Source organism: Melospiza georgiana, chromosome 13 (genome assembly GCF_028018845.1).
Source record: "Melospiza georgiana isolate bMelGeo1 chromosome 13, bMelGeo1.pri, whole genome shotgun sequence".
NCBI lineage: Eukaryota > Metazoa > Chordata > Aves > Passeriformes > Passerellidae > Melospiza > Melospiza georgiana.
The window spans coordinates 17,854,517-17,881,433 of record NC_080442.1 but is presented as its reverse complement, the minus strand read 5'-3'; the positions used below and the strand labels follow the sequence as shown (position 1 = coordinate 17,881,433).

Sequence of the window (26,917 nt, the reverse complement as noted above, 5' to 3'; positions counted from 1 at the left end):
GACTGTAAATTTCCTGTGTCAGCTGAATGGGAGGAAGGCTGTTAGTGAGTATTTTTAGAATACTTTGGAGAAAACACAGAGTCGTCTGGGAAAGATGTACCAGGCCACATCTGTATTAGCCCAACCTCTGCTCTGCCTGCTTCAGAGCCTGCACTGCTGTCCCCTGTGCACTGGGGTGTCTGGGGACATCCTGGCAGCCTGACCAGAGTCATCCCCCTCTGTCCCACAGCCACACACATCCTGGAAGGGGCTGTGGGGAGGAGGAGAACTCTGTGCCCCAGCAGCCTCTGGGGACAGGTCCAGTGCTCCCTGCCCAGATCAAAGAGGCAGGATGATGACTACCAGACACCTTTTCCACCCTCATTCCGGCCCTTGATCAGCTGGATCCTGCAATCTGGGAATTGATGCTTAGATCTTAAAAGCTGGCCTTCATTATCTCTTCAACAGCTAAAAACCTGCTCTCTTCAACTCCTACTAGTTTTAATCTCTTTGTGGGCTGGATAAGAACAGTTCTGTTCCACGTTCCTCAACAAAGGGTCTTTCTAACTGATCCTACACACATTCCCATGGCAGACAGAAAATCCTTCTCTAATGAAAATATGCTTTATCTTAAATCTCAGCCCTTCATGGCACGGGGAAGTGTGCAGCTCACTGGGATGCTGAATGACCGTGACCACTGACAGAAGCACCTGGGGTCTCCCACACAAGGATTTCACACTCCTCCAGCCCCAGAGCTTAATGCCACTTTTATTCCAGGTGGATGATGGAGTGTGGAGAGGCACAGGAGGAAAGAGGCTGGGAAGAAATGCAAGGGGAAAGGAAGATGAAGAGAAATGTTCAGAATGCCTGTCAGGGTGAAAGAAAATCCCCTTGGGAAAGAATGACAGAGATTGTGTTGTGATGCTCTGAGGTGATGGCAAAAGAGGCTTGAGATGCCACAAACAAAGTTTTCTCCTTCTCATGGTGAGTCTTTGAGCCTCACAGCGGGTCCCTGATGCTTCTTCTGATGGGGAAGAGCTGACTGGGATGCCTGACAGTGCCTGGGATGCCTGACCCGGGCCAGGGTGCCTGACAGTGCCTGCAGAGCAGTGTGTGGGAGGTCGGCTGATGCCTTTGCCAGGCAGCAGATGGGAAGTGCTGGGGACGTCACAGTGCCCTTCCTCATCTGCCAGCTGCCACCTGCTCCTGCCCCAGGCAGATATTTTCACGTTGTTTGGTGCCAGCCTGCTGCACCCCCTGGCTCACAGCATGCTCCGTTCCCAGCTGGAGCAGCCTCCTCTTCCCAAAGGCATTCTCTTGGAGCAGTGCCAGACTGTGTGGCCTGAGGGACAGCCCCCTCCCAGGCAGCCCCAGCCCTCTGTTGTGACACCTGGAGATGGATGGGACAGGTTTGGACTGTCAGAGGCTCGGGGGACTGACCCTCCTTGCCCAGCCACATGAGCTGTGTTCCCACGTCAGGAACCACCCACAGCCTCCCCTCAGCAAAGGCCCTGGCACCCCCCTGTGACAGTCACGCTCCCACAGCATTAATTAGTCAATCTGCACCCTCTCCCCTTGTGACTAATGTGTCACCATCAAACAGTGAGAAACCTGAGTGAAGGGGGAGCAGTAAACAGGCTGGTCAAGGTCATGACTTTGGAGCTTCCAGCTCTCAGACTCATCATCAGCCCCCTGAGCAACACTGACCTTCTCTCTCATTATAATACATTATCTCAGTCAAAAATAGATGAAATGCAATGCTGACGAGCCTCTAAATTGGTTCCGTTGCCAAGGAGATCAAGTATCTCAAAATTGTTAAAAGTGTCATAAAATAAAGAGTGAGTGACTGAACTTCACAAAGGCACAAGGACTCACTGCAGGTGCTTGAAGGTGATATCTGGGAATCCAGTTGCTCTGGATCCAGAGGGAGAGCGACACAGAGCCAGGACGTAGGCCCTCAGGGTTGCTATCCTCTCCACACGGAATTTCGTCTCAATCAAATCCAGGTGTGTTCCCACCACCAACACCACTGAGTTTGGAGCCTTGGCCTGCAAGAGAAAACACTGGCAGTGATCTCACCCAGATTACACCAGTGAGGACAGGTGAAAAGTGTAGTATTTAGGAGGAGGGAGTCACACATATCAATAAAATGGAATACACATTTATGTTTATAAAATAAAGGCAACCTGTCGTGGCAGCTTGACAACAGCTACAAGTGATTTGGGTATTACAGAAGTAGATCATGGCTTAATCATCTGCTGCTACTGCAGAGCAGGAAACTGTCACTTTGGGTTTTTACATCAGGGTTTAACATAAAAGGAGTTGCTGTGAGTCAGTGAATTAACAGCACTTGATGGAGTTTGCATTCACCAGTTTGTCTTTCCAATTTCTGGTACCCCCAGTACACTTTATTTCTCGTAAATTCCACAGGTTAGGCATCCAGCGTGTTTAAGATACTTCCCATTGTGTGCTTCAAAGCTACAATTTCACTTCTTCTCTCCCAATTCTATTGTAAAGGGTCATGAACAAAGACTCTCTTGTGGTTTTCTCCTTTCTACATACAGCCCTCTTCATTTCCCCTTTTTTAACCATCATGATCGCATTTCTCTGCATTTTTCCTGATGTTACTGTGTGCTTGCTGGGATGTATTAAGGACACATCATACATTTTGGAAATATAATAATTTTCCCTTCAGCTTTGTTACCTAGTTTGGGTTTTTGATTGCTGGTGACCATTAATATTTTGATAATTACAAGATGTTTGTTTTTCAAGAGGCGCCCCTTTTTGTGCATTTAATGTTGAAACAACTATCAAATAATAAAGAGTTACAGACAATTATGAACATGGTGTTGGAAAAATGCAATGAATTCACTGCAGCTCTGAGCCTAAATGAGAGCTGGTTTGGAAATACTCTCCAGCTTACCTGAATCTAAAGTGTTAAAAATATAATGTCAAAACTAATGTGTGTCTAACCCACAGAAGAAAGAAAATGCTTGAAACCCCCCTTGGAGCACAGTGTGGTCAAACACTAATTCCAAAATAAGTATGTTCAGCCTTACTTAGCAAGGGTTTATAAATCAGCTTTTGTTTCGCTCTCTGCTGTGTGTGAGGGAGAACAAAGCAAATGATAAATTTAAACCATTAAATATAGCGATACGCCTACAGCGTAATGGAAAATGAATCCCAAATGCTGTGCAAAATTCATAGCTTGGGGAGCTTTTAAAAGCAGAGCAAAAAGAATCTGCAATATCACATATCTGCGTGCTGAGCTGCTGCTTGATAAATAGATATCCCAGAGCCCACCAGTGACTTCTTACCTCAATGTTCAGCAACCAGAACTGTAAGTTTGCCACAGCTTCTTCCCCCAGTGCCAAGTTCCAGACCACTATGTACAATGCTTTGTCTGTGAAGAAACACTGATTGACTGTAGACATGCTCGCTGGGCCTCCGATATCCCAGACATTGAACTCCACTGAATCAACCTACTTAGACAAAGAGAAGTGTTCAAATCAAACCGTGGCAGTAAATCACTGGGAGATAATAGCTGAAGTATAAACCTACGCCTGCATAATGTATGACACAAGAAGGGGTTCAATGTCCTAATTGTGCCTCCAGGAAAGATAAATCAACAAGCAATTGTTAAGCATGGCTACCACTTCCCCACAGGAAATCAAGACTAATTACTTGCTGCTAAAACGATAGAGGTGCCCTTGATGCTGGTAAAACTCCAGTTAATGCTGTGGATTCTCCAGTCCAAACAAGGGTCTCATTCTGAGCCCTGCATTTCACTGCATCTGTAATAGAAACTGTTTCATCCTTGCCTCTGCCACAAGACCATTGAAGCTGCTTATCTGCCACTGCTGTGGGGAACAGGAAACCCCTGCTGAAATCACTTCCACTGAGCTCAGACCGAGCTGAGCCAAGCACAAGGGGGATGCTCAGGAGATGGGGAGCTTCTCAGGCCTTCCATAAACACCTCCTACACTTTGCTCCCAGGCTTCTGACGTCTGTGCCACGCCAGAGATGGGCCAGAATTACAGTTGCTGTGAATCAGACTCACTGATTTCTGGGGGAATGCTTAAATGGAGGCCTCTCCAGTTCTGGCTCTCTTCCCAGTATCCCTGCATCCATTTCTCCGTGCAGCCCCAAGACAGCACTAAGAGGGAGCCTGGCTCTCTGCTTCACTGGCATTCAGGCTCTCAGTTGCAGCAGGAAGTACCTGCATATCTGGGAAGCTCTGTCCCTAAATCACTTGGCCCTGGAGAGTCAAAAAACCTGAGACTGAACACAAAACCAGACCTTCCTCCTCAGAGGAAGCCACCATCCTCAGAGCACCACATAACCCTCAGTGGGCTGTGTTTAGGAGGCTGGGGCCAGGTACTGACTGATCCCACGTGGAAGTTACCCTGTCAGAGTTCAGCCAGGAGCTCAGCATCTCAGCAGGGCTCTGATTCTGTGCAATCCGTGTGAAGTCTCCCAGAAACAGCTGGAAGAACTTCCATATTGTTGAAACCAAGCCCTAAGCAGCACAAGGACTGCTTTGTTCATCCAAAAGACCTTCAGCTGTGACTGTGTGTGTGGACAGACAGACTCAGAGATAGAGATAAAAGCCTGTTCATTGTCTTGATTCCTCTCCAGGTCCCTGGTGCTGTCTACACTTTTATTTTATTCAATTGCTCTTCAACACAAAATGCACAAATCCCTTCTCCCACCAGAGTCTACCCTTCAAGGAGTCAGCCTGTGTTGCTCTTTTCTTTCTGTCTCTGGCCTGGCACTCTGCTGTGGAACAGCTGAACTCAGCAGGCTCCTTTCCCCTTTCCAAAACAGTCTGGTGGTCATGGCTCTCATCTGGGAAGGGAGAGTGATGTGTTTGCACCCCCTCAGCTCTGACAAGACCTCAGGATGAATTCTGCATCCTCTAAACCCTGGGCTACTCTGCAGGCAGTGGACAGGGCCACCTACAAATGCTTGGATTAAATCAGCACTCTCCAAATTACTTCAGTGTGACACACTCCACGGATGAGCCACCTGAGATTTGGGCGTTTAAGATATGCCTTGGACATCTCACCTTCCACCCTCATCCCCCACCCAGGACAGGTCTGGTATCAAGCAAGTCCAGCTTTAGGTACTGATGCCCCAAATGAAAGCCCAATCTGCTGCAGAGAAGCTGATTTAAATCACTCTATCAAAATTAGTGTCCACTGAGGTGGGAGAGCCAGAATTTCAGCCTAGCCAACACTCTTTAGAATACAGTCAGGAAAACAGAACTGCCCTCTAGTTCTGGAAATGAAACAGAATTGCAACGGGTCTAAAACCACATCCCACTTGTGAGGCAATGGAAACTGCTCTTTGCAAAAGGACAATTTCAAATTTCAGCCCACAGGTCCTGCAGATCCCCGGCCGCTTTTCACCTTTGCCTTGTGTCCCACGGGCTTGGGCAGCTCCCACTTGGATGTGCGGATGGTGGCCTCGCTGTGCATCATCTGGGGCACCTTCCCTGTCTGCAGGATCTCCACCAGCGTGGACTTGCCCTGCCGGGGGGGCCCGATGACGATCATCTTCATCAGCTTGCACTTCTCTGCCCGCCGCAGCTGCGCTCGTAAATACGCCAGCACCGTCTTGGGGCCTGGGAGCGGGACACAACGGGGTGGGCACTGCAGCCAGCAGCACCCAGGGACAGCACAAACCCCACTCTGCACTCACACATCCCAGCTGGGAACTCCTGCTGCCCCTGCAGCCTGGCTGTGGGCTGAGAATAAACAAAGAAACCTCCAGCCTCAGGACAAACCTGAGACAGAGACCCCAGGAAAAGGTCACTGCTCGCAGGCTCCACAATGGAGCACTGTAAGGAGAAACAAATGCTGGGGCTCCTATGCTTCAGAAGCTGAAAGGAAACATAAAATACTAATTCAGTATTGGAAAAATACTCAGCTTTTCCCTCTACTTTTATGCTTCCAGTTAAAGTGAGATTGAGGTTTCAACAGTATACTACTGGAGCGGGAATAATTCCTAATAACTGGAGCAGGAATAATTCCTAATAACTTTGTTTCCACAGGATTTTCTGATTAAAATGAAAAAAAAAAAAAAAGAAAAAAAGAAAAGAAAACAGCATTGTAATGGATCCAAAAACCTAGCAGCTCACAATAAAGTCACTTCAACAGGACTGTGACTGCTGATCCTAAACACTTCAGTCTTTAGAGAGACCATCTAAATATCCTAAAATATCCACATTCAGGAAGCAAGCCACAGAATTTATGCATACTGCAATTGAAATACTGCATTTATAAGTCATCATTTTAAATTGTGATCTGTCTTGAATTGATCATTACAGCCAGAGCTTAGCACTGATTATCAAATTTGTAAATATGAGTAGGAAGTTTCCCTCTGCAATTCCAGTTAACCCCATGAGGGCTCAGGCATTCACTGTCTGTTCCTGCTCTTGACCATCAAAAGGAAGAAATTTTATTGCATGTTCAGTCAATTTAATAAAGAATACACAGCATCAGCCTTACCCTCTTTTCTGATCTCTGCAGGAACGTTACTGATATTTAGTTCCTCGATATCCAGCTGCCAGAGATTAGCCAGCTGTCCAAGTTCTGGAGGAAGCTCTCGGATACCAGGGTTACTGTACAAAAACAAATAAATCTACCAACAACCAGGCTTTGTGTGTAAGTAGCTGCTCTCATGGACTCTCAGATTACGCTATTCTACCCTTGCAGAAATCTTCCATTAACATTTTAATAGGACTACTCAGCACTTTAATAGCAATTTCCACCCTAAAAGTGATGTATAACCTCAATTTATCCTCCAAGGCAGACAAATGTAATCATCTTTGCTGGATAGTTGAGGAAATAAAGGCAAAAATGATGAGTTATTGAATGTAGCACTACAGAAACTGACAGCAAAAAGCCAGAATGAACTAGAGGCACATTAGATTCCCAGGCCTGTGTTCAAAGCATTAGATCATCTTCCCTAGCTCCAAAGACCAGCCTCCTCCTTATCTAAAGCAAACCATGGGCACAGCTCTAACAAGGGGCTGACAATTTCCAGCCTTCTGACTTCAAAAGCACTGGACATCTGGGGTGGGGCTCCACAGAAGACTGGTCACTAAAACAACATGGGAATAACACTGCAAAGCTTTTCCAGGACATGGACTTACTTTCCTAAATAAAGCTCTGTTAAACCTTTCAGGAGGCAAACGGACTGCGGGACTGAGTCCAGCTGATTGTCGTTCAGATAAAGAACCTCCAGAGAATCACTCAGAAATGCTGGGAACTCCAAAAAAGGACCTGGAACGAGACAGAACACAAAATGCACCTTTAAAAAAAGAAACAACAAAACAGGCATCAAGGCTCTGAACCAAGAGCTTCTCGTGAACTTTGCAGGCAGGACATGAAGTCACATCCATTGGCAGGGCCACCACCAAGCAAGAGCAGAAAAGCAAATGGCCTTCAGTGACAATCTAACATCAGTGTTCACATCTCAATGTCCTAAAGTCACAGTGCTGGAAGGGGACAGTGTCCAGGACTTATGGGGTGCTGAGGGAGGACCTCCAAACCTGCCAAAACAGCTCAGGGGATGAGTGGCACCTTGTCTCCTACTGTTGAATACATGGTAATATCCTGTGAACTGCCCCTATTGCAGCCTAACAGCTGGCACTGAAAGGGCACACCCAGGGCACAGCTGGTTCTCAATGTGTTTTTTCCATATTACCTAAGAAAAGCCAGTCAGAATTTATGTTCAGGTCGCCACATTGCATCCCACAGTAATTGATGGTGGATCAAAGTCAGTAACAACAGAGAAGAAAACCCAGACTGGAGCTGAGAGACTGACCTATGCTGTCTCTAAAACATGCTGGTGTTTGTCCCTTTGTTCTGTTTTAGAGAAGGACTCAGGGAACTTCCCCCGTGCCTGAGGAGCATCTTGTGCATTTTGGGAGCAACCCAAGCAACAGGAGCACCAACTGCATGGCTGAGTTGCTGCTGCTGCGGGAGGGGTTCAAACAAAGGGAAGCTCTTCAAGGCCCAAAGAGCACCATTTCACTCCAGAAATGGCACCTGGGACAGTGGCACAAAAAGCTGCCATGGATTGTGTTGCTGTACTGAGGTTTGACATTTATCTACCAAAGAGCATCCTGAAATGAAGGAAAACCAGGCAGGTTTGGAGTCTGAATAGGAAAGTACAACCAGCACCATCTGTTGCCTCCATGGTCAATCAAAGCAACTCCCTGAGATGCAAGACTGTCCCTTCCTGAGGGATGGGACAGTTCCACTTCACCAAGATCTTCCTTTACAGAGAAAATGTGAGGACCTGCAATTAGACTCAGTCAAAAAGAGGAAAAAAAACTGGAAGAGGTTTTCTCAGGAGAAAACTCCCCAGTTCTAATATTAACAGCATTGCAGCCTGAGCTGTGATCAGAAAAGGAGCAAGATAGAGTCCCATTGTCTGCAGGGGGGTCTCATATACGTGACAGGACTGTCTGGTGTGGGCAGTGTCACAGTCTGCCTTTTGAGTTTTCAAATTGAAAAAATCATCTTTGGGATTATTTTAGGAGAACAGCAGGCTGATTCAGGGATGCAATTCACTTCCTTTCTGGCTCATTGCTGAACTTTGCATTGCTGCTCTTCAGTAGGTACCTGGGCACAGATAGATTTAGTCCCTCTTGGACTCTTGGACACGTAGGAGCAAACTCCTAAAATAGCAGCAATACTCTGAATTTACCAAAGAGTCCCAGGTGGAAAGGAGTGTACTATATTGGAAGCAAGCTTGAGGTGTTTATGAATTGTAATTATTTATTCATGAGTTATTTATGATTTCTCTGGCTTCAGCTCAAATTTTCTTTTAAAGAACTGTAGAAAAATTAAAACAAATCCCATCTTGAAAATATATTTTTGGATGAATAAACGCTACCAACACCACACATGCATGTGCAAGAAGTTATTCTGAGACTTATCAATCAAGTATAGTGAGCACCATAAATTATTCTCTTTAAATAACCTAGACTTAAGTAAACAGCTTTGTTGGTAAATCATATGAAAACCTGTCCACCCCCACCTCACCAGGAGACTTCTGTGAGCAGCTGATGTACTCCAGCTTCTGTTTTCTCTTGATGTTTAAATTCTTGGCCACATCCTCTCGTCTCACCAAGCTACACTTGGCAGAGGAACAGAGAGAAAAGGATGAGCTGCCTCTGCTCTGTCTCTGTGCTGCTCACCCGTGGCACCAGCCAGGTGGGCTGCTCTGTGCCCCCTCACACCTGAGGCCACCTGAGGCAGCTCCAGGGTGCACCAGGGTGTAAAGTGGCTGTTCAAATGTCACTGCTGCAGAGCCCATCCTCTCCTGCTTTCTGGGTTTGCAGCATGTAGAGATTTCCATTAGGACAGCAATTCCCTTTCAGAGCTGGCTGTAGCTGCCTTTGCCTGCTGCTCCTGCCCTTCTCTCCCCTTTGGGAAATGCTGCTGCAGCACTTCACAGCAAAGCTCTGAGGATATGTCAGACTCCACAAGGGTCACACTCCTTTTCCAGTTGTTCCATAGGCCAACAATGTCACAGCATTTCCATTTCCTGCCTGTGAAACAGCACAGACCAACCTCTTCTCCCCCTGGGGGGCACACACACCTCAGCCAGCACAGCAACCTCCACTGCCATGGACAGGAAAATGAGTCAGGACCAGCCTGGCCTGGAGGCCCAGGTTAGAGCCTCTGCCTCCCAGAGAGCAGCTGGAGGTGAGGATCTCCAGCCCTAACCTACAGCTATGGCTGCACATGGTTCATTCACCAATTTCACCTCAGGCAGAGTTTGCAGGGGAACTGAGGGAAGGATTTACTGCAGGAGGGCCTCTTCCTCCCACGAGCCATCCAGGGCTGCTGGGATGTGATGCTGGCTCTGTCCCACTCTGTGACTGGCAGGGAATGCTTAGAGCCAGGCATTCTGCAGGCAGCCAGAATGAGAAAACTCCCCAAGTGCTTTAAAATAAAACAACAAACAAAAGAAATGCAGATGAATCCCACAGAGAGCAGGAAGCAGTGCAATATCTTCAGATATCCCTTTGTTCTCTCTGGGATTTCACGTGCAATTCATCAGCTCTGCCCCAAACTGAGGGTGCAAATCACAGGCAGGGGAAAATGTGCCATTTATAAAGTCAGCAACCAAAACAATCCTAAGAGTCGCAGGGATAATTATGGGTTAATTTCCCTTCAACATGCCACTTAATGCTCTGGCTAAAAGGCATAACCTTCATGAAGGGCAAAAGAAGCAGGTTTCACACCATTTTTCTATATTGGTGGTACCAACCAGCTGCATCATTTCTTTAGAAACATTTAATCTGAACATATTTCCTCTTAATGAAACGCAGTTGCACTTTAAATTGCAGAGGAATTTCCTCTGCTTTCCCTCCAGCCAAACTGCAGATTCCTGCTGCCTCCCAGCTCTCCTGGCATTGCCAGCGCTCGCTGTGAGCCTTACCTGCCTCGGGGCCACCACGCACCCTGTTCTTGGTGGTGAAAAAGGGGATCCTCTTCGTCTTAAACCCCTCATCGCTCCTGTGGGCCAAACAAAACAGGGACTCGTGGGGAAAACATCTTGGAAAGGTGCTGAGCTACATTAGGAAGAGCCTGACCATGCTCACAGCTCTCACAGGATCCCACCTGCTCTGGAGAGATGGGGTGAAACCCACTGTGCAATCAGACTCCACCAACACTTGTCCAGCCCAGTGGTTTTGTCCTGGCAAATCAACAGAGCTCCTCAAGCAGCTCCCAGGGCAGGAGCACTTGACCCCTGGCTTTATGGGTGTCAGGGTTAAGTGGTTGTCAAACAGCAGATTGAAGGAGTTTCACCAGAAGTGCTGGAGAACCGACCTGCAGCCACTGCCTGCCCTCCCCAGGGAGGCTCGGAGAAGATGACCCAGCAGCATGACTCTGGAAATGCACTGGGACATTCAAAAAGTGGCAATTTGTCTTTTGCAACTGACACAGAAACTCCTAAGGACTCCAAAAACTGTGTTGGACAGGCACCCAAATGAGAAGATATGAGCATGACACAATTCAGTGCAATTTTGGAGATGATAAAGGACCTTTAACTCTCTATGTTAAACATCTCTATTGGAATTTCTAAACAGAACAACATCACTCATTTATTGGATGATCTTATTAACATCAGCCTTAGAATCACAGAATCCTTTAGGCTGGAAATCTCTATGAACTGGCAGCTGGTTATACTTCCATTTAAAAAACAAAGACTTTTCATTTTTTCCATAACAATACTCCCACACTAACTAATAACTGCAGTCCAGCCAGATGGTTTATGGTTAAGATATGCTCCCCACAAACTTGTATTTGTAGTGATGAACCACACAGCGGGCTGAAGAAATTCCTACATGCTCAGAAATTAAACTGCTATTATCAACAATCTATCCACTTAATAAATGATACAGTGTGCTAAATGCCTAAAGAAATCAGCAAAGGATAATTCATCACTGTCACAGACACACAATGTACTTGAGGACACGGTATGTGGGTAGCAATGCCTTCTATGCAGGTGATTAATTCTTTCCTGACACCCTTTGTGTTACACGAGGCATTGGGTTTGCTATTATTTCTTCAGCTTTTGTTTTCTTAGCCAAAACTTGAAAGCAACACTTACTTCCCAAGCTGGTTTTTTGAAAGATCCAGCGACTTAAGTTGTTTGCAATTCCACTTATCCTGCGAAGGCAACGTAACTAACTGATTTCCCAGCAGCTTCAGGGACACCAAAGCCTAGGAGAGGAACAGCCTGGAGTTAGGGAGCACCAAACACACAGAAGGAGCTTTTTAAGCATGGCTATTAAATAACAGAAACACGAAGAAAGTACATCTTATTCATCAGAACATCCTGTCCGTGCTGCCCAGCATGCAAACATTTCCTCCCTGTCCCCAGCAAGTTCTGCACGGAGCAGCACCGCTCACTCCAGGGAGATTATTGCTCCACTTGCTGACAGATGCACTTGGAAACAGCCCATGCAAGAGGACATCTTACTTCTTAGTGAGGAAACCTTTCCAAGTGGGAAAGAACACTCTGATTTACCCACACAGGATGCCACGTATGGACTACAAATATATGTAATAAATGTGTGTGTCTGCACACAGTGGGTTTACACCTGCAGTGCCTCACAAAATCAAGGTGCAAAACATGAGCCACTTCACACAAGGAAAAGTTCTCATTGCTTTTTCATGACATCTCTATTAAAATGGACAGTATTTGTATTCACTTTCTGAGACTTATACAATTTACACATCTCCTTTTTTTCTCCCCTCCCAGCAGAGACAGGAATTTTAAAAACAAGTGAAACTGATTGAGACCATACAGTTAACACCACACAGATAGGACTCAGCTGGAAATACCAAGTTAAACATAAAATCTCCTTTGAATTTAACTGAAATATAAAACAAAAAATGCAGTTCCCATTCAGCTTTGTAAAGTTTATGCTCTTCCATCTGCCCTTAATAATGTTGAGGCTCAAATGATCATTTTCATTTGGCTGCAAATCCAATTTTCCACTGAAAAGCAGCGCTGTCTGTAGAGTTTCCAACCAGGTTTATTCAGCAAGTCCCCCCACCATGAAAAACTGAGATAAAGCAGAATGTCAGCTGAATTATCTCCTGTCAGAAGTACAGCAATATTAATGAATTATACCCCATGGAAATCATGTTTTACCAGCAGAGACTTCAGTGTCAAGTGTGTTAAATGTTTTATGTGCTCCACGTTAATAAAAAAGGTTTATGCCCCTTTTCATCGAGCAGGATTAACGGGGTCTCACAAAGCAGTTTGTTGGCCTTCCTCCCCTTTTTTAGATTGGAAAAATATGAGGTGTCCATGTGACATAAGTGATGGACGGGCAGCAGTGGCTGGAATGGGAATTCCCGTGCAAAACGCTCCCTCTAGTGATGGAGAGGGGCAGAACGGGACTTTGCTGGGTTTTGGGAAGGTGAAAGGAATACAGAACTGCAGACAGAGTGAGCCACCCAAGGAAAGGGAGAACTGGAAAACTGAGAACTGAAAACTGACAGAAAATGCTTTTACCATCATTGTGCTCCCCTGGGAGGAGGGCCCAGCCTGCCCTTGGCTCCTGGTGCGGGGCTCTGTCCAAGAGTCAGCATGGGGCTGTGCAAGGACAATGCCTCAGACTTCTCCCCAAAACACCCCTGGGCAGGGGGAGGGAGCAGAGGGAGGCTGCACATCCCAGAATTAGCACAAATGTGCTCTGGGGGCTCTAACTGGGGTGATTCTCTTTCAATCACTGTGTCTGTGTGCTCCCAACACTGACCAAGGCCACTCTCCAGGGAGCTGAGAGCCTGGGCAGCTTCTCTCCAGTGGTTCTGTGCATGGGGGGAATCAGTGACTGTCAGCTGGCTGTGGTTCTTCATGGCTGAAACTCTGGAGATCTCCAGTCCTTTTAAATTACCTCTTGTCTCTGATGTCTCCATTTTTCCTGCCTTTCAGTGTGAGAATGGGGGCCTCCAGAAGGGACACAACAGCAGTGGCAGACAAACTGCCTTCAAAGCTGCTGCCACAGCATGCAAAAAGGGTGTGAGATGACACCTGAGTGAAGGGACTGCAGCATCACATTAAGGTGCTCAGTCAGGTCATGATGTGGAAAAGCTGACCAGAGTCTAAACTCAATTATTCCACCCAGAGAGGGCCAGGTGTCTGCAGGAGAAGCAAAGCAGGGAGAAGCCAAGTAGTCTTGAGAACTAAGACATGGCTTGGTTGGTTCCCTTAGAAGGCAACATCCAGGAAAGCTGAGGAGGTTTCTGTTTCTCTCAACACCACATTTCTGGAGTACACATGGTATTAGGGACTGAGCTGGTCCCAGTCTTGAGATTCCTCTGCAAACCATGCAAAGGCCAGTGATAAACTACACTGCACTGCAGCTACAGTGACAAATGGCTGTCCCATCACATTTGCTTTCAAGTCACAGGGCTTCTCTGCTCTCTGCTTTTCCCAGGGAGAAAACAGTTCACAGCTGTTCCTACATAAAAATAATACATTATCTGTAGGAACACTTCACTTCCCATTTCTCCCTCCTCCACATCTGCTTCTGGAGCATGAGCACAGCCCTGTTCACCCACACCAGCTCTACAATCAAGGAGCAGCCAAGCCAGGGCTCCTCCAGGCATGGGGTTTCACCTTCTACTTGCTCACCACACTCTGGCCCTCAGGGTGCTGAAAATATTTTATATTTCTTTTATGAATAAAATGCTGATGATATACAGATAAGAACTGACATGATTTAGGGCAGCCAAAGCTCACTAACTTTGAAAACATCAGCAAAGATTGTGCTGAGGTCTCTCCCTCTGCACCCTCTGAGCAGCAGCACCTAAGAACTGTGCCCTGGAAGCACCATCTAGTGTTTAATATCTGCCATGGTGGCTCCCACCCCCTGGGATGGCTCTCAATGCATTCAGAAAAACCAAGTTCTGGAGACAATAGTCCATAGGATTCGTTCTGTTTCAGGAGAAATGCCAACTGGAAACAAACAGCCAGCAGAGAGCAAAGCCAAATGTGCTGGGAGGACTGGGAAGAACTGAGGGAATGCAACCCTCTTGCTCCAACAGGAGTAAAAGTCAACTTTGCAGCAGATCCTGAGATCAGGACTGGACATGGAAATGAACCATCACTTCTGCATCCTTCCCAGAGAGGCCAGCAGGGAAAAGCATGGAACTTCTGCCCAGATTCACCTCTGTTTCTCTGTTTTTCTCTGAGTCTCACAATCTTGCAGGGAAGCTTGGAGGAAACCCCAAGTTCTGCTTGCTTTCATGACAACACCACATGAAAGCAGAAATTCTAAAGAATTTTGACATAAACCCACGGATCTGTGGTGTTCACAGGAAAGAATTGTTTAATCTACAACTTTTAAGATTACAGAGGTCCCAGGCAGCATTGTTTAGGGCATTCCAACATGCTATTTTCAGCACAGAAAGACAAACTCCTAATTACACAACATTTTCTTCAAGAAAAAAACACAACTATTTTCGAGTGTACTTGAGTACATCAACATTTCAATGGCTGGGGCTTGGAGCTACAATGCAGGGCTTGTCTTCCAAACTGTGCTCCCAAATTCTGCAAACCACAGACATCCAGAGAGCTCTCAGAAGACCTGTGTGAGAAACTAGATACATCTCACTGGGTGAGGGCCTGAATGTGGTGATTCAGGGGGTGACAGCCTGCTCAGGGGCTCTGTGCACCAGTTCAAACCAGCACGAGGGCTCCTACCTTACCCAGGCAGCCAGCCTGAGTCAGTGTTAGGAAAAATAATGTGAGAACTAGGAAGGAATGACACTTACTTCAAGCTGGAAGAGTCCTGCTGGAACTTCCTTCAGTGAATTCTCAGAAAAATCCACTTCTCTCAGGTGATTTTTCCAGAACACAGTCAATGCATCAGGTAGGAATTCCAGTGCGTTTCTAGAGGCTTTACAACATTTCTGGAAAACACAACAAGCCCCACACTTACAGAGTAGTAATAATATCTTTAAATAATATGGTAGATCAGCTGTCACATATCAAAAGCCTTAATAAATTAATTTTAGGTGGTCTCTTTAGATATCTTGATCTAGATAAATTATTGGGCATGCAGGCACATAGGGTTTGCTAAGGAGATGCACTCAACTGCTGGTCAAATTTCTTGGTAGGCAAAAAGCATTCGAAAAATTATTTTGAAGATCACCCACCCCCATTTGCTTTTCAACCACAAACAAACACTTCCCCAGAGGATTGTGTTCCCCTGATGTCCCTGTAAAAATGAGGAATAAAGTCACAGAGATGGGTGTGGATACAGATGTCCTAATTTGCCATGGGTTTGGGCAAAGTCACCCCTGGTGAAAGTTGGGTGTTTTGTAAAATGACCCTAACAATACTTCTGCCCAGAGGAACCACAGAGAAAATGAACACATCCATGTAAGACACATTTCTAAAACTCTTCCACCAATGCCATCAACATGGTGAGAACAGGGTGGAACCTCAGAAAAACTGGATCTGAAACCCATAAACCAAATTTGGCAGGGGCACTCCTACAGAACAGCCTTTTAAGCATCTGACAGCTTTTTAAGCATCACAGTAAATTTTTTTTTTTTGCATTGTTTCAACAGTTTTTTCAGCCTCTGACTTTGTCAGAGCAGTTCAACTTACCAGGGGGCAGGCCCAGGGGTCTGGAAACACTTTCAGCTGATTTCTGGAAACATTCAGCATGTTTAGGGACTTGAAGCAGTATAGAAAAACCGTTGGAAGTTCCACCAACCTGTTGTCAGAGACGTCAAACTCCTGCAGCTTCCTTAAACCAATCCAATTAGTTGCTGGAAAACATGAAACATTGTGGCCTTGGTATGAGAGCATGAGAGCTTTTTAAAGCCACTTAAGCCATTATTTTAACATTTTGGGGTTCTTCCCTAGAGCCCAGCCCTGAAATACAAGGCCAGCACTGGACTGTACGTACTGTTTTCCTCGTCAAACAACTTCTCCAGAGAGTTTTTGGAAGCAATGAGCTTTTTAAGGTTTTTAAGGTGTAGGAATCCAGTAGGGAGAGTGGAGAGCCTGTTGCTGGATACATCAACCTCGAGTAACCTGTGAGTACAGAACAATCTCAGTCAGGCATCAGTAAAACACTAGCAAAGCCTCCTGTGGCCACAGACATCTGTTTTACCAGGACAGCTTCAGTTCTGAACAAAAGCAGCAGAAGTGTGCCTCACAGGGGAAAGTATAAAACCCTAATTAGAAAATTAACCCTTCCAGGGAGCAGGGAGAGGTGTTCTGGATAGCCAGCAATTCAAATCATTGGTATCAGCCAGTAAATGTCACTCTGAGCCAGCTTAGAGGAGTGGGGCTCACCAGAGCTGGAGAAAAGCAGAAGCAACATGAGACCACACAGGAATAAAAGTCCCCACAACTGTCCTGACAACAAACTTGGAAACCCTGAGAATGCAGAGGGGCAAATCCTAAGCTACACCTCGCAGAGCAAGAAGCTCCTGCAACGCGCTCTCCCCTCACACAGTCTCCCTCAAGGCCAGTGTGAGCTGCTCTCCCTGCAGGCTCAGCTTTGTGGGGAGCACACACCTTGTGCAAATGATCTCATCAGAGGACTGCACACTGGGCAGCTCTGTCAGCTGGTTGTCAGCCAGGCTGAGCTTCCTCAGGTTGATCAGCCCCCACGGGATGACGGAGGGGAGGGACACCAGGCAGTTGGCAGAGAGATCCAGCTCAGTTATCTGACAGGAGATATCAATCAGCCAGTCTAGATCCACCCAGGGCAGCTTGAGGTTTGACCAGTTCACACACAAAGCCTGCATGTGTCAGAGAGAGAAGAGAAAACCACATTAGTGAAATCCCAGTTGGTCTCAGCCTGTGCTACACCACTGGGGATCTGGCAGAGCAGAGCACAGGCCATAAACATTTTGCTCACTTTCCAATCTGCTTCTAGGAATTAAACTGACTCAGAGATGAAATCATGCCTGGATATCAGCAGCCCCTGTTGCATCTGCTCCAGGATTTCACTCCAAAGACCATGAGCAAGCTCAAGCAGGGGACCTGGACCTCTTCACCTGTCCATATTATCCAGGGCCCAGCATGGACAGAAGAAAGTGTGAACACACAGTTTCCATCAATGCAAGGAAACAACCCAAGGCTTCATTTTCAAGATCACCTCATTGCATTCCAATCCTTGTCCTGAAATGCACATTTTAAAAATTATACTCCCAAAATGTTTTCATAAACTTGTTGTTTTTGACATAACTCATCCCAAAACCAGCCTCAATGGAATGACTGTTAATTCTCCACCAGGAGGCAGCAAGAACACGACAGCAAATTTAATTTGCTTTCTTTTCCAATGCCCAGTATTTAGCTCTTTGGACTTTTAACCCTTAATTTAGAATTAAAAGGAATGAGTTTGGGAAAAGGAGAGAAAGAAAAGGGAAACAAAGGCCTGTCTCAAATGCTTATCAGAGACTCAGGACTGATCTGACAGTTCAAATGTTTTGGGGAACGGAACAAAGGGTAAGTACAAACAGATGCACTTTTTAGATACTGACAGTAGTTGTACTTAGTGTAGACACTGTGCTTTTCAAACCTTCACTCGTGATGCCTCAGGACAGCCCTGCAAATATGAATGGAAATATTATGCCCACTGTGCCACTGGGGAAAGCAAGGCAGGGAGCTCCAGCTGTTTGTTCAAAGCTACATCCACTGCCATGCCACAAGGCACCCCTGTCAAACACAGCAAGCCAGCAGCAACAAGAAACCAAATTCAGCAGAGTCTCCACTGCTACTGCAAAGTGCACAGCACCAAAGGGAGCTGCCCTGCAAAGCTTCCACTCTCACACCAAACATATCCTGCTTTTCTGCCAGATTTCCCATTCTGCATATTTTACAGCTCCTTGCTTAGAAACTCTAAGTTTGAAACTCTAAAATGCAGCTTTCTGAACCTTTCTCTCACCTGTAACATGTACCACAAATCCATTGGCTTAGGAAAAATGTACTTGTCCTTGAGTGCACCAAACAGTGCAGCAATAATACAACCTTACAGCCTTCTTTTAGGGGCTGCAAGCAGGACCTTGTGTCTGTGCTGCAGACTGATAAACCATCTCTACTTTGCATTTAGACTGCTGTGTATCATTTCCCTCAAAAATGCAGAGGCATGGCCTCAGGGTGGTTAATGTGATAAGGAGATACCCGTAGAATGCAGATAATGACTTCTCAAACCACAGACAAGATTGTGAAATCCAGCACCTGCTATCAGCGCTGTGGGTTGGTGTCCTGTATCCAGGGCAGCTTTTGAATCCCAGCAATCAGTGCCCTCCTTCCCATGCAGAGACAAGCACTGACAGTGTCTCTGCAAGCTGGAGGACCAGCCAAACCCCTCTATCTGATTTAGAGACAGAGGACCAAATTCAGCTGGTACCACTAACCTGGTATCAGTGGAGTTACTTTTGGAGTTTGGTTGGCTCAGGACTCTGCAGTGAAAATGTTAATTAAGTGAAAGAAATCCCTACAGCAGTGCCACAAAGCGGGGATTTACTCCCAACTCATACTTCTTCACCTGCACTATTTCCCAGAAAAGCTGTTTCTCTGATGCCAAAGGTCTGTGATGCCAAACTCACAGAGCTCAGGGTTCAGCCCAACCCCTCTCAGTCTGGGGCTGGTGGTGAACTCTGTGCTAAACCAGGGACAGAGTTCAGAGGATGTTAGCTCAGGGCTGACTGCAGGCAGCTCACTGCTCCTCAGAAGGCCAAGGAAAACCTCTGCAGACTCCTCTCTCCTGCCAAAGGAAGAACTTCTCAATACAAGCCCTGAAGACTAAATTGAAATATACTGCAGCAATGTCAGGGGATGCACTGAGGCAAAGGACTGGAAATTGTGCAGAAGCAAGAAACCCTGCTGCTCTTGGGCAAAGGATCAACTATAAATATGAAAAATATTTACTCAAATCTGAGGCTGTCTGCTAAGGTGATTAAGAGAGGCTGTTGTGCATTTCTCCTAAATGACGTGATGTGCTCCAGAACCTCACTGCTGCTGTAGATGGGATAATCTGAGGACAGGGATCTGCTCCCTCCATCAACAGCCCTGCTCTGAATCCTGTGTGGGACTGCTGCAGGGCTCTGTGCTGCTGGTGATGTAAGTGAGATTACCAGGATAAAGAAATGAGAGGAGGATCCCACACACACACATACATTTGTATGCCTGAATATAAAACTATTGGTAAAATATTTCCTAGGGAAAATACAGCAGACAAAGCTCTTCTCTGGCCTGTAATGGAAAAATTAAATATATCTCACACAGCACACATTGGAAAGTTACATTTATCTCTCTGCTGGCTACATCTACTGAAGTCTGGAATCTGTGCCTGGCCACTTCATTGCAAAGGCTCTCTTTGGCACTTGTTACCTGTTCCTGTAAAAATGGACCACTTCCCCTCTTCAGCAAAGCTGTGGTTTGCTGTGGGTATAAATTTATGCCAGGAAAGAACACAAAAAGGAGAAACAGATATTAGAAAAATGAGATGTAACTCGTGTTGCCTGAGAAAGGGCAGCTGTGCTGGGTGCAAGGGCTGTCTGGAAGGTGTGGCAGCCAAAAGCAGCTCTCAGGCACATTTTGTGCATAGCTCTGCAGTCACTGCTGTGAAATCCATTGGAGCTCAGCTGTGCTCCAGTGGTTCCACTCAGAGATAGCACAGAAGGACAAACCCTCCTGAAGCTCTGGGCTCTCTCTGAAATGATCAGTGCTTGGTTTGCCCTTCCTGTCCAAGGGGAGAACTCTGGGACATGCAGCTGGCTGCCACACATGTCCCAGTTTTCACACAGCCCAGTTTTGCTTCCTCCCAGTGCAAAATCCCTCTCAGGATGAGCCCTCTGAGACAAGAAGAAAGCGCTGAGGCAGTTTGTCTGCAGCTGCCACAAAGCTGTGTTGGAAAAAGTTATCAAAGTTATCAGGGTGTGTGAGTGTCACTTTCCAAAGATCTGAGCTCTGCAGACAAACTAGGACAGATCCTCTCCAATCTGTCCCAGTCTGCCAAAATGAATTCAAAGAGAAAGGATTAAATAAGCAAACATATTAAAAATAAATAGCTACTAGGAGAATCAAGGTCAAGATTCTGTGTTTTTTCTCTGATTTTTTTTTCTTTTTCTTTCTTTTTCAACCAGGCCATTCTGGCAATTAGCTGATATCTGAAGACTGCTCTCTTCTTTGCTCAGGGTGTGACAACAGCAAAGCTGAGTCATTTTTACAGCAGCTAAGTTAAATATTGCCAGCAAATTCACATAGGAAACAGACCTCTTCCCTGTGATTCAAACATTTATCCTGAGCATATTCAAGCTGAATTATCCAGTTGGATTTCTTTTTTTCTTCTTAAAGACATTTTATCAACTCTTATCTACATCTAGAATTCAGATTCCTTTTGATTATCTGCCAACAAAATTAAGAGTAGCACAAAGAGGGCTCTAAATATACTGATTAAACCTAAAGGAGTCAAGCTCATTTATGTGGTCTAACACCCAGGCTATTAACAGGAACAGTGAGAGGATTCTGGCAGAAAAACAGAGAATGGAGAAGTTTGTAAAGCTACTAAAAACTCTCTCCTTATTTTTATTTAACACCAAAGCAGAACCAACAATGCTACAAGCTGAGCACACAGATACTCAACTGGATTGGTGAGGGACATCTTTTCACTGCCAAATTTTTGTGGCCTGATGAAAACTGTAAGCATTGAAAGCTCAGGGATCTGATGCTCTTATTCAGTGTGCATTAAACTACACGTTGAGGGGAAAAAATTCAAAATGCCTGATAATAAATTGCTGGAGAACAGCATAAATAATACAAAATACTGTGTGCTTCCCTATAAAGTAGTAACAACACCAGTGTGAGACTTTTTTACTGCTGAGGATATGAAGTAGGGAAGATATTCAACAGATCATTGCTTTGCTCATGCTCCTTGTTAACAAAAAGCCACCCAAGCCCATTTTTACCTGCATTTTCTGACACAGAAGGGTTCCCATGCTCAGCTCTGTGCCATGCCAACCCTTGGGGACACCACAGAGCTGGTGCCATCACCCTGCAAGCAGGGGGCACAACAGGAACCCAAGGGGAGCGATGACCCTGGGGGCCAAGAGGGAATCTGTGCTAGAGGCATCTCAGCTTCTCTGGAAGGCTTTGAGCCCAAAGTTGGTGTTTCCTGTCCCCAGCACACTCTGGCTCACATGATGGTGTTTAAATTGCTCCACAGAAGCTGTGGCTGTGCCTTGCACAGTGATGCCATTCAAAGCCTTGATGTTTCACACCCTGTAACTCAGCACCAAAGCCACTTGGCTTTCTAAAAGGGCAGCAAACCACAAGGCTCTTAGCTGAGGAGAAGAATCAGCAGCCACACGGCATGCAAAGACAATTATCAACTATTAAGATGATGCCCCTTCAAAAACATCTCCTCAGGCAGATGAATGGTTACTTACTGTTTTTGCTGGAGCACTACCTGGTAGTGGGGTTGTCTCAATGAAATACTTCCTCAGAAGGTGTTTGCTGGATTCAGGGCTGTCCATCAGGATGTAGGAACAAAAGAAAGCTCCATTCCTCAACAAAAACACAGCTACATCTTCATTCCCTTGGGAGAAAAGCAGATTGTTTGCTCCCTTCACCTCAGGTAAATGAACCAGCAGGGAGCTGAACAGAAATCCTGGGAAATAACCACTTCTGAAAAAAAACTGTGGGGGTGTGCAAAAAGGAAACTGAACTGTGTAAAGGCTGTTTCCTCCAGTGGCAGGACTCAGTTTGGTCAAACTGAGACAGCAAAGACACTGTGTAAAAGTGCTGGCCCAGCCTCTTTCTTTTTTCTCTTTATTCCCATCTTATTAAACTATGCACACAGCTGTGCTTTGAAGTGCAAATTATTCAGCCTACATCAAGCATGTGTGCCAGAGTGTCCATAACAATAATGCTTTTACTTGCAAGGATTCTGTTTTTTAAGGGTCTTTTCCTTAGGAGTTTACAGAGGAAAGTTCAGCCTCTCAGTATTTACAGCAATCTAACTTCCCAAGGCCCTGACTCCAATTTGGCTGAGTCGACAGATTCAGAGCCAATTTTACTTTAATTCATCCTGCTGGAAATCCAGCTGCAGGCAAGGCATGGACACCATCCTGTGTGTGAACAGCTCAGCCCATTCTCTGCAGAGCTGGCAGGAAAGGGGCAGAAAGTGGAAGCATGCAGACACACACCTGCCTTTATAGCAGCATAGAGGGGCAGGCGGATGAGGACGGGGAACTCGTTCCTCCTCACTGCACAGCTCTCTGGGTCAGCACTGTAGGCACGGATCAGGAGCTTGACAATGTCCAAATGGCCCTGCTGGCAGGCTATGGCCAGCATCCAGTTCAGGAGCTGCTGGCAAGTGTTGGGACCTACCAAAAACACACAAAATGTGACTTAGTTGGCGCCACCGAGCTGTGATGTGTGAGGAATGCCCATGGATAATGGCTGAGCAAAGGGGTTGGGACAGGGTGAAGCTCCTGAGGATGAAAGGAACAGCTTGCACTGCAAAAGTGTGTCAGAGAAGGGTCCTAAGCTGGTCAGGCACAAAGTTTTCAGCTTTGCTTAACTGTTCTTCTTTACCCACCCAGCTAATGGGTGAATTTTTTTGTCTGCCTCTGACTTAAGCATTCATAAAACATTTATCTGCTAAAACACCAGCAGATAAATAAACATCTGACCCCAAAGAGGGATGATCAGGACTGTCTTGGCATCCAGACACAAACAGACATTAGATCCAAACACGCAAGATTGGCCACTTCTTCCAAGATCATGAGAGGGGATACAAAGAATGGGGAAAACCAGGTAAGCTTTCATGTTACTGGATGAATAAAACAAAACCAAAATGCTTCAGCCAACAAAAAAGGAATTGTTTCAGCTTGTTTTTGCTGCAACATGAAGTCTCCCACAAAAACTTTCATTTCCCCTTCAAATATTTCATTTCAGGTCAACTCTTTACTATTAATTCATAGTAAAGTCAGACAAATGTCATTTAAGGCTAAAAACCAAAACACTATTTTCTGATTTTTGCATGAATTTGCTGATGTTTTAGTCATTCTCAAACTGCTTTTTTATTTCAGAAATAACGTTTTCCTGTAGAACACCACTTTTCTCTAGGCGTGCCTAATTCTGGACATGCAACTAAATGCCCAGGACAGAATTATTTCTGCTAACAAAAAGCAGTCCTCAAATCTCCCCTGATTCCCTGTAATACCTCCATATCCTTTACAAATTCACATCCTCTCTGAAACATTTACAGGAACATCCACAAGCCCAAGTTTTACATGTCAAGGCTTTTTTGCAGCTTATCCATGTGGAAATTACATCTCTCTTTGCATTCTTAACAACTCCACTAAATCCCTCACCCTCCTGCTACAAAAAATGGGCTCCACTTAAGCTGTAAGCCACAAGTAGTTCTCACTGTTCCAGGGAGAATCACTGCAGTGCAACAGCCAAATTGCAAATTTATGTAATTTATACCTAAGCCCTGTGATTGGTTTCTCTGTAGCTTCCCAAAAAAACAGCTGGAAGGTCCTGCATAAAACTTTCTGAAAGCTGCTGTTTGTACAGAGCTCCTCCCCTGACCCCCCTGAAGCAAGAGTTGGAGGGAATTTGGTCACTTCTAAACTGAGCTAAGTTTCCAGAAACTACTTGAGTCACTTTTCATTACTCAGTGCATTATATTAATATAATTTAATTTTTCTACTAGGTTACTCAGCTTCCTTTCTGGCTTAAGGAAATATTACATTTAATTGCATCCCCCAAACTGGAACATTTATTTTGCTTACCAGTGCTCCAACAGGACACCAAATAAGCAGGTTTTCCAACAGGTTATTCCTGTTCTCAGTGAGGCCATTGGCAACTATTTAGTCCCAGTGAGGAGCTAGAGCTATATTCAGGTTAAATATTGCAGAAGCCAGCTTAGCTCTTGTGTTACTGCAGTGTCTGAGGTCAAGGATTTGCCCCAGATGTTCTGCAGGACCTCTGGACCCCAAATGCATGGAAGGTCCCAGGGAGAAGCAGTTGCCAAGTGCAGAGAACACTGAGAGAGCAACAGGGACCCAAACACAGCCCCTGGTCCTGAGTCAGAGTTCTGCTCCCACTGCTGCCTTAGGAATTGTGTCTGAGTCAAAAAAAAGTCTCTGCTCCAAAATAATTACTATTATAAAACTTAAGTAAAATCTAATGATTATTAGAAGAAGGAATTCCCCTGAAAGTCCCCAAAATGTCAAGCAGAGAACAGAGTGGGTGTCAGCGTGCACCCAAAGTGTCCCTGACCAGTCAGGCCACTCTGCCAGCACCAGTGAGACTGTTGGATCAGCAGTGGGATGATGCTGCATCCTGAAAATCCCCTAACCTCCCTGTAGGGTCTGGGATGTTACCCAGCTGTGAGGCCTGACAGGAATGAACTGTCTTAATGGCATCTTCCTCCACTTCCAGCCTGCAAACATGGAATATTTTTATGTATGTGTTTCTCTTCCCCAGGGGGAAGTTTCCTTCAAGCACGGCAGAGATCTGATCCCGCACGCACTTTCCCATGACTAAACCCCTCCCTTTCCAAGGAATGCCAAAAAACCCAAATGCCTGCTTGGAGCTGCAGCACACAGCTCCTGAAAAACTCGAGGGGAGGCAGGGTCAGCGCAGGGCTTACCACGCAGGGAATCCAGCAGCTCCTTCACGATGTCCTTGTGCCCAAAATACGCTGCCACCACGGCTGCATTGTCATCGTTGGGCTCTGTTGGTAACACCACCAACGCCTCCTTCAGCAGGTACCTCACTGCCTGCAGGTCCCCATATGCTGCTGCAATGCCTAAGAGCTGACACTGGTGAAGGAAACACAGCAGAAGAAACTCTCTGTCAAAGGCAGCAGGCAGAGAAAGAGCATTTCTAGAGCTGTATGGGTTTATCTGTGCCCATGCCAAGGCATGTCCACTGTCACTGTGGTTAATAGAAAATGTCATAAACACTAGTGGCCATTGTAATCATTGTTGATAAATTTATTAAGTTGATTTGTTGGGATTTGTATTTTAGTTTTTTGTGTGGTTTTTCACATAATTTGTTGGGGTTTGTATTTTAGGGTTTTTTGTATGTTTTTTCACATTAGTGCCTGAGGCACAGAACAGTGAATATAAACCCATTCTTCATGGACCAACAGAAAAAGCATTTCCACAGCTCAGCTGCAAAATGCAGTATTACCTGTTTTGGAGATGGCCACTGTGACTGGACTTGACATGCAGGGAGCCTCCCAAAACACTCACATCAGCTCTGTGCAAAGGGCAGGCTCAAAGGGAGGGCTCTGAAGGCAGAGCAGTGCAGAAGCTGGCACAGAGTTTGTGATAAAATTCCACACACAGGCAGCAAAATCTTCCCAGGGGGCCATTAACCATCTTTGCACTGATGGGGGAATACATTTTTTGCTAAGTCTATAAACTGCTTCCTTTTTACAGGGAAAAATGCATTTCCCTGTTTGGTGACCACAGCAGCAGCACCCCTCCTCACACAGCCTGTGTTCCTACAGACACTGCTCCCTGTGGTCTGCCTCATCTTCCTGATCTGTGTTTTCAAGGGCAAACGTGTGTCCCTGAGCATGTTCCTGCAGAGCCCCACACAACCAGCCATGTCTGGGACCCACACATCCAAATGGATTTTCTCCATGAAAAACAACAGATAACAGCAGCATCTTGAAATTTTGGCATCTTTGCCAATAAAATCTGAGAGAGAGCAGTAACCCAACCCAACCTTTTCCACTTGCAGTGCAGTCTCCTCACAGGACAACCTAATCAACTCTTGGGCCTTGCTGGTGTCCCCAGCTTTGTAGGCATCCTGGATGCTTTCTGTCACAGGGGTCTGGGTGACGGAGACGTCGCCACTCGTGGACTGTTTGCCACCCATGTCCACAGTTCCTGCAGGGAAAACAGCAAAGAGAAGTCAGGGAGAAGTGCCTGCTCATTACCCATGCACAGCCACAATGTCAGTGAATCCTGGGAATAAAAGAAGTTGGTGATTTTCAGAGGAATTGTTTACCGCACGCAACAGAGGCCGATAAAAGAAAGTGATAAATGTTACAGTTCCTCCCAACAGGGACATGAAACTGAGAGGGGCAGAGTTCCCCAATGGTTTCCAGAGGTGGTTTCCAAAGGAAGGTGTGGAAGCTCACATATGTGGACACATGAACCCTTCATCTCCTGGCACACTCCTCCTCCTGCTGAGGAACCAGGGAAGAGAAGGAATTGCATGGCACTGGCACCTGCAGGAATTGTGACAAAGGCAGGAATCTGAAAGGCAAATCTGGAATTACTGGACTTGCTTTAGTCACACTTCACTCCTGACAACAGCCTGATAAAATCCCACTGTCCTCCAGCATTTTCAACCTCTACAAGTGTGAAATAAAAGAAATTGGAAATATTTA

General features: G+C 45.9%; 1 protein-coding gene across 1 annotated transcript in view; it reads right to left on the bottom strand.

Annotated features, from left to right (window-relative positions):
* Nucleotides 1-26,917, bottom strand: part of LRRK1 (leucine rich repeat kinase 1) — a 68,505-nt gene that overhangs the window by 26,770 nt on the left and 14,818 nt on the right. The window contains exons 2-16 of the mRNA XM_058033254.1: nt 26,248-26,411; nt 25,160-25,331; nt 22,701-22,880; nt 21,942-22,090; nt 17,062-17,288; nt 16,445-16,572; nt 16,141-16,304; nt 15,300-15,437; nt 11,620-11,732; nt 10,444-10,520; nt 7,139-7,268; nt 6,492-6,604; nt 5,391-5,605; nt 3,297-3,461; nt 1,855-2,027 (exon numbers count right to left, since the gene is read on the bottom strand). Coding sequence (XP_057889237.1) covers nt 1,855-2,027; nt 3,297-3,461; nt 5,391-5,605; nt 6,492-6,604; nt 7,139-7,268; nt 10,444-10,520; nt 11,620-11,732; nt 15,300-15,437; nt 16,141-16,304; nt 16,445-16,572; nt 17,062-17,288; nt 21,942-22,090; nt 22,701-22,880; nt 25,160-25,331; nt 26,248-26,400 — 2,297 coding nt within the window. The 5' untranslated portion in view covers nt 26,401-26,411. The remainder of the gene's footprint in view (nt 1-1,854; nt 2,028-3,296; nt 3,462-5,390; nt 5,606-6,491; nt 6,605-7,138; nt 7,269-10,443; nt 10,521-11,619; nt 11,733-15,299; nt 15,438-16,140; nt 16,305-16,444; nt 16,573-17,061; nt 17,289-21,941; nt 22,091-22,700; nt 22,881-25,159; nt 25,332-26,247; nt 26,412-26,917) is intronic.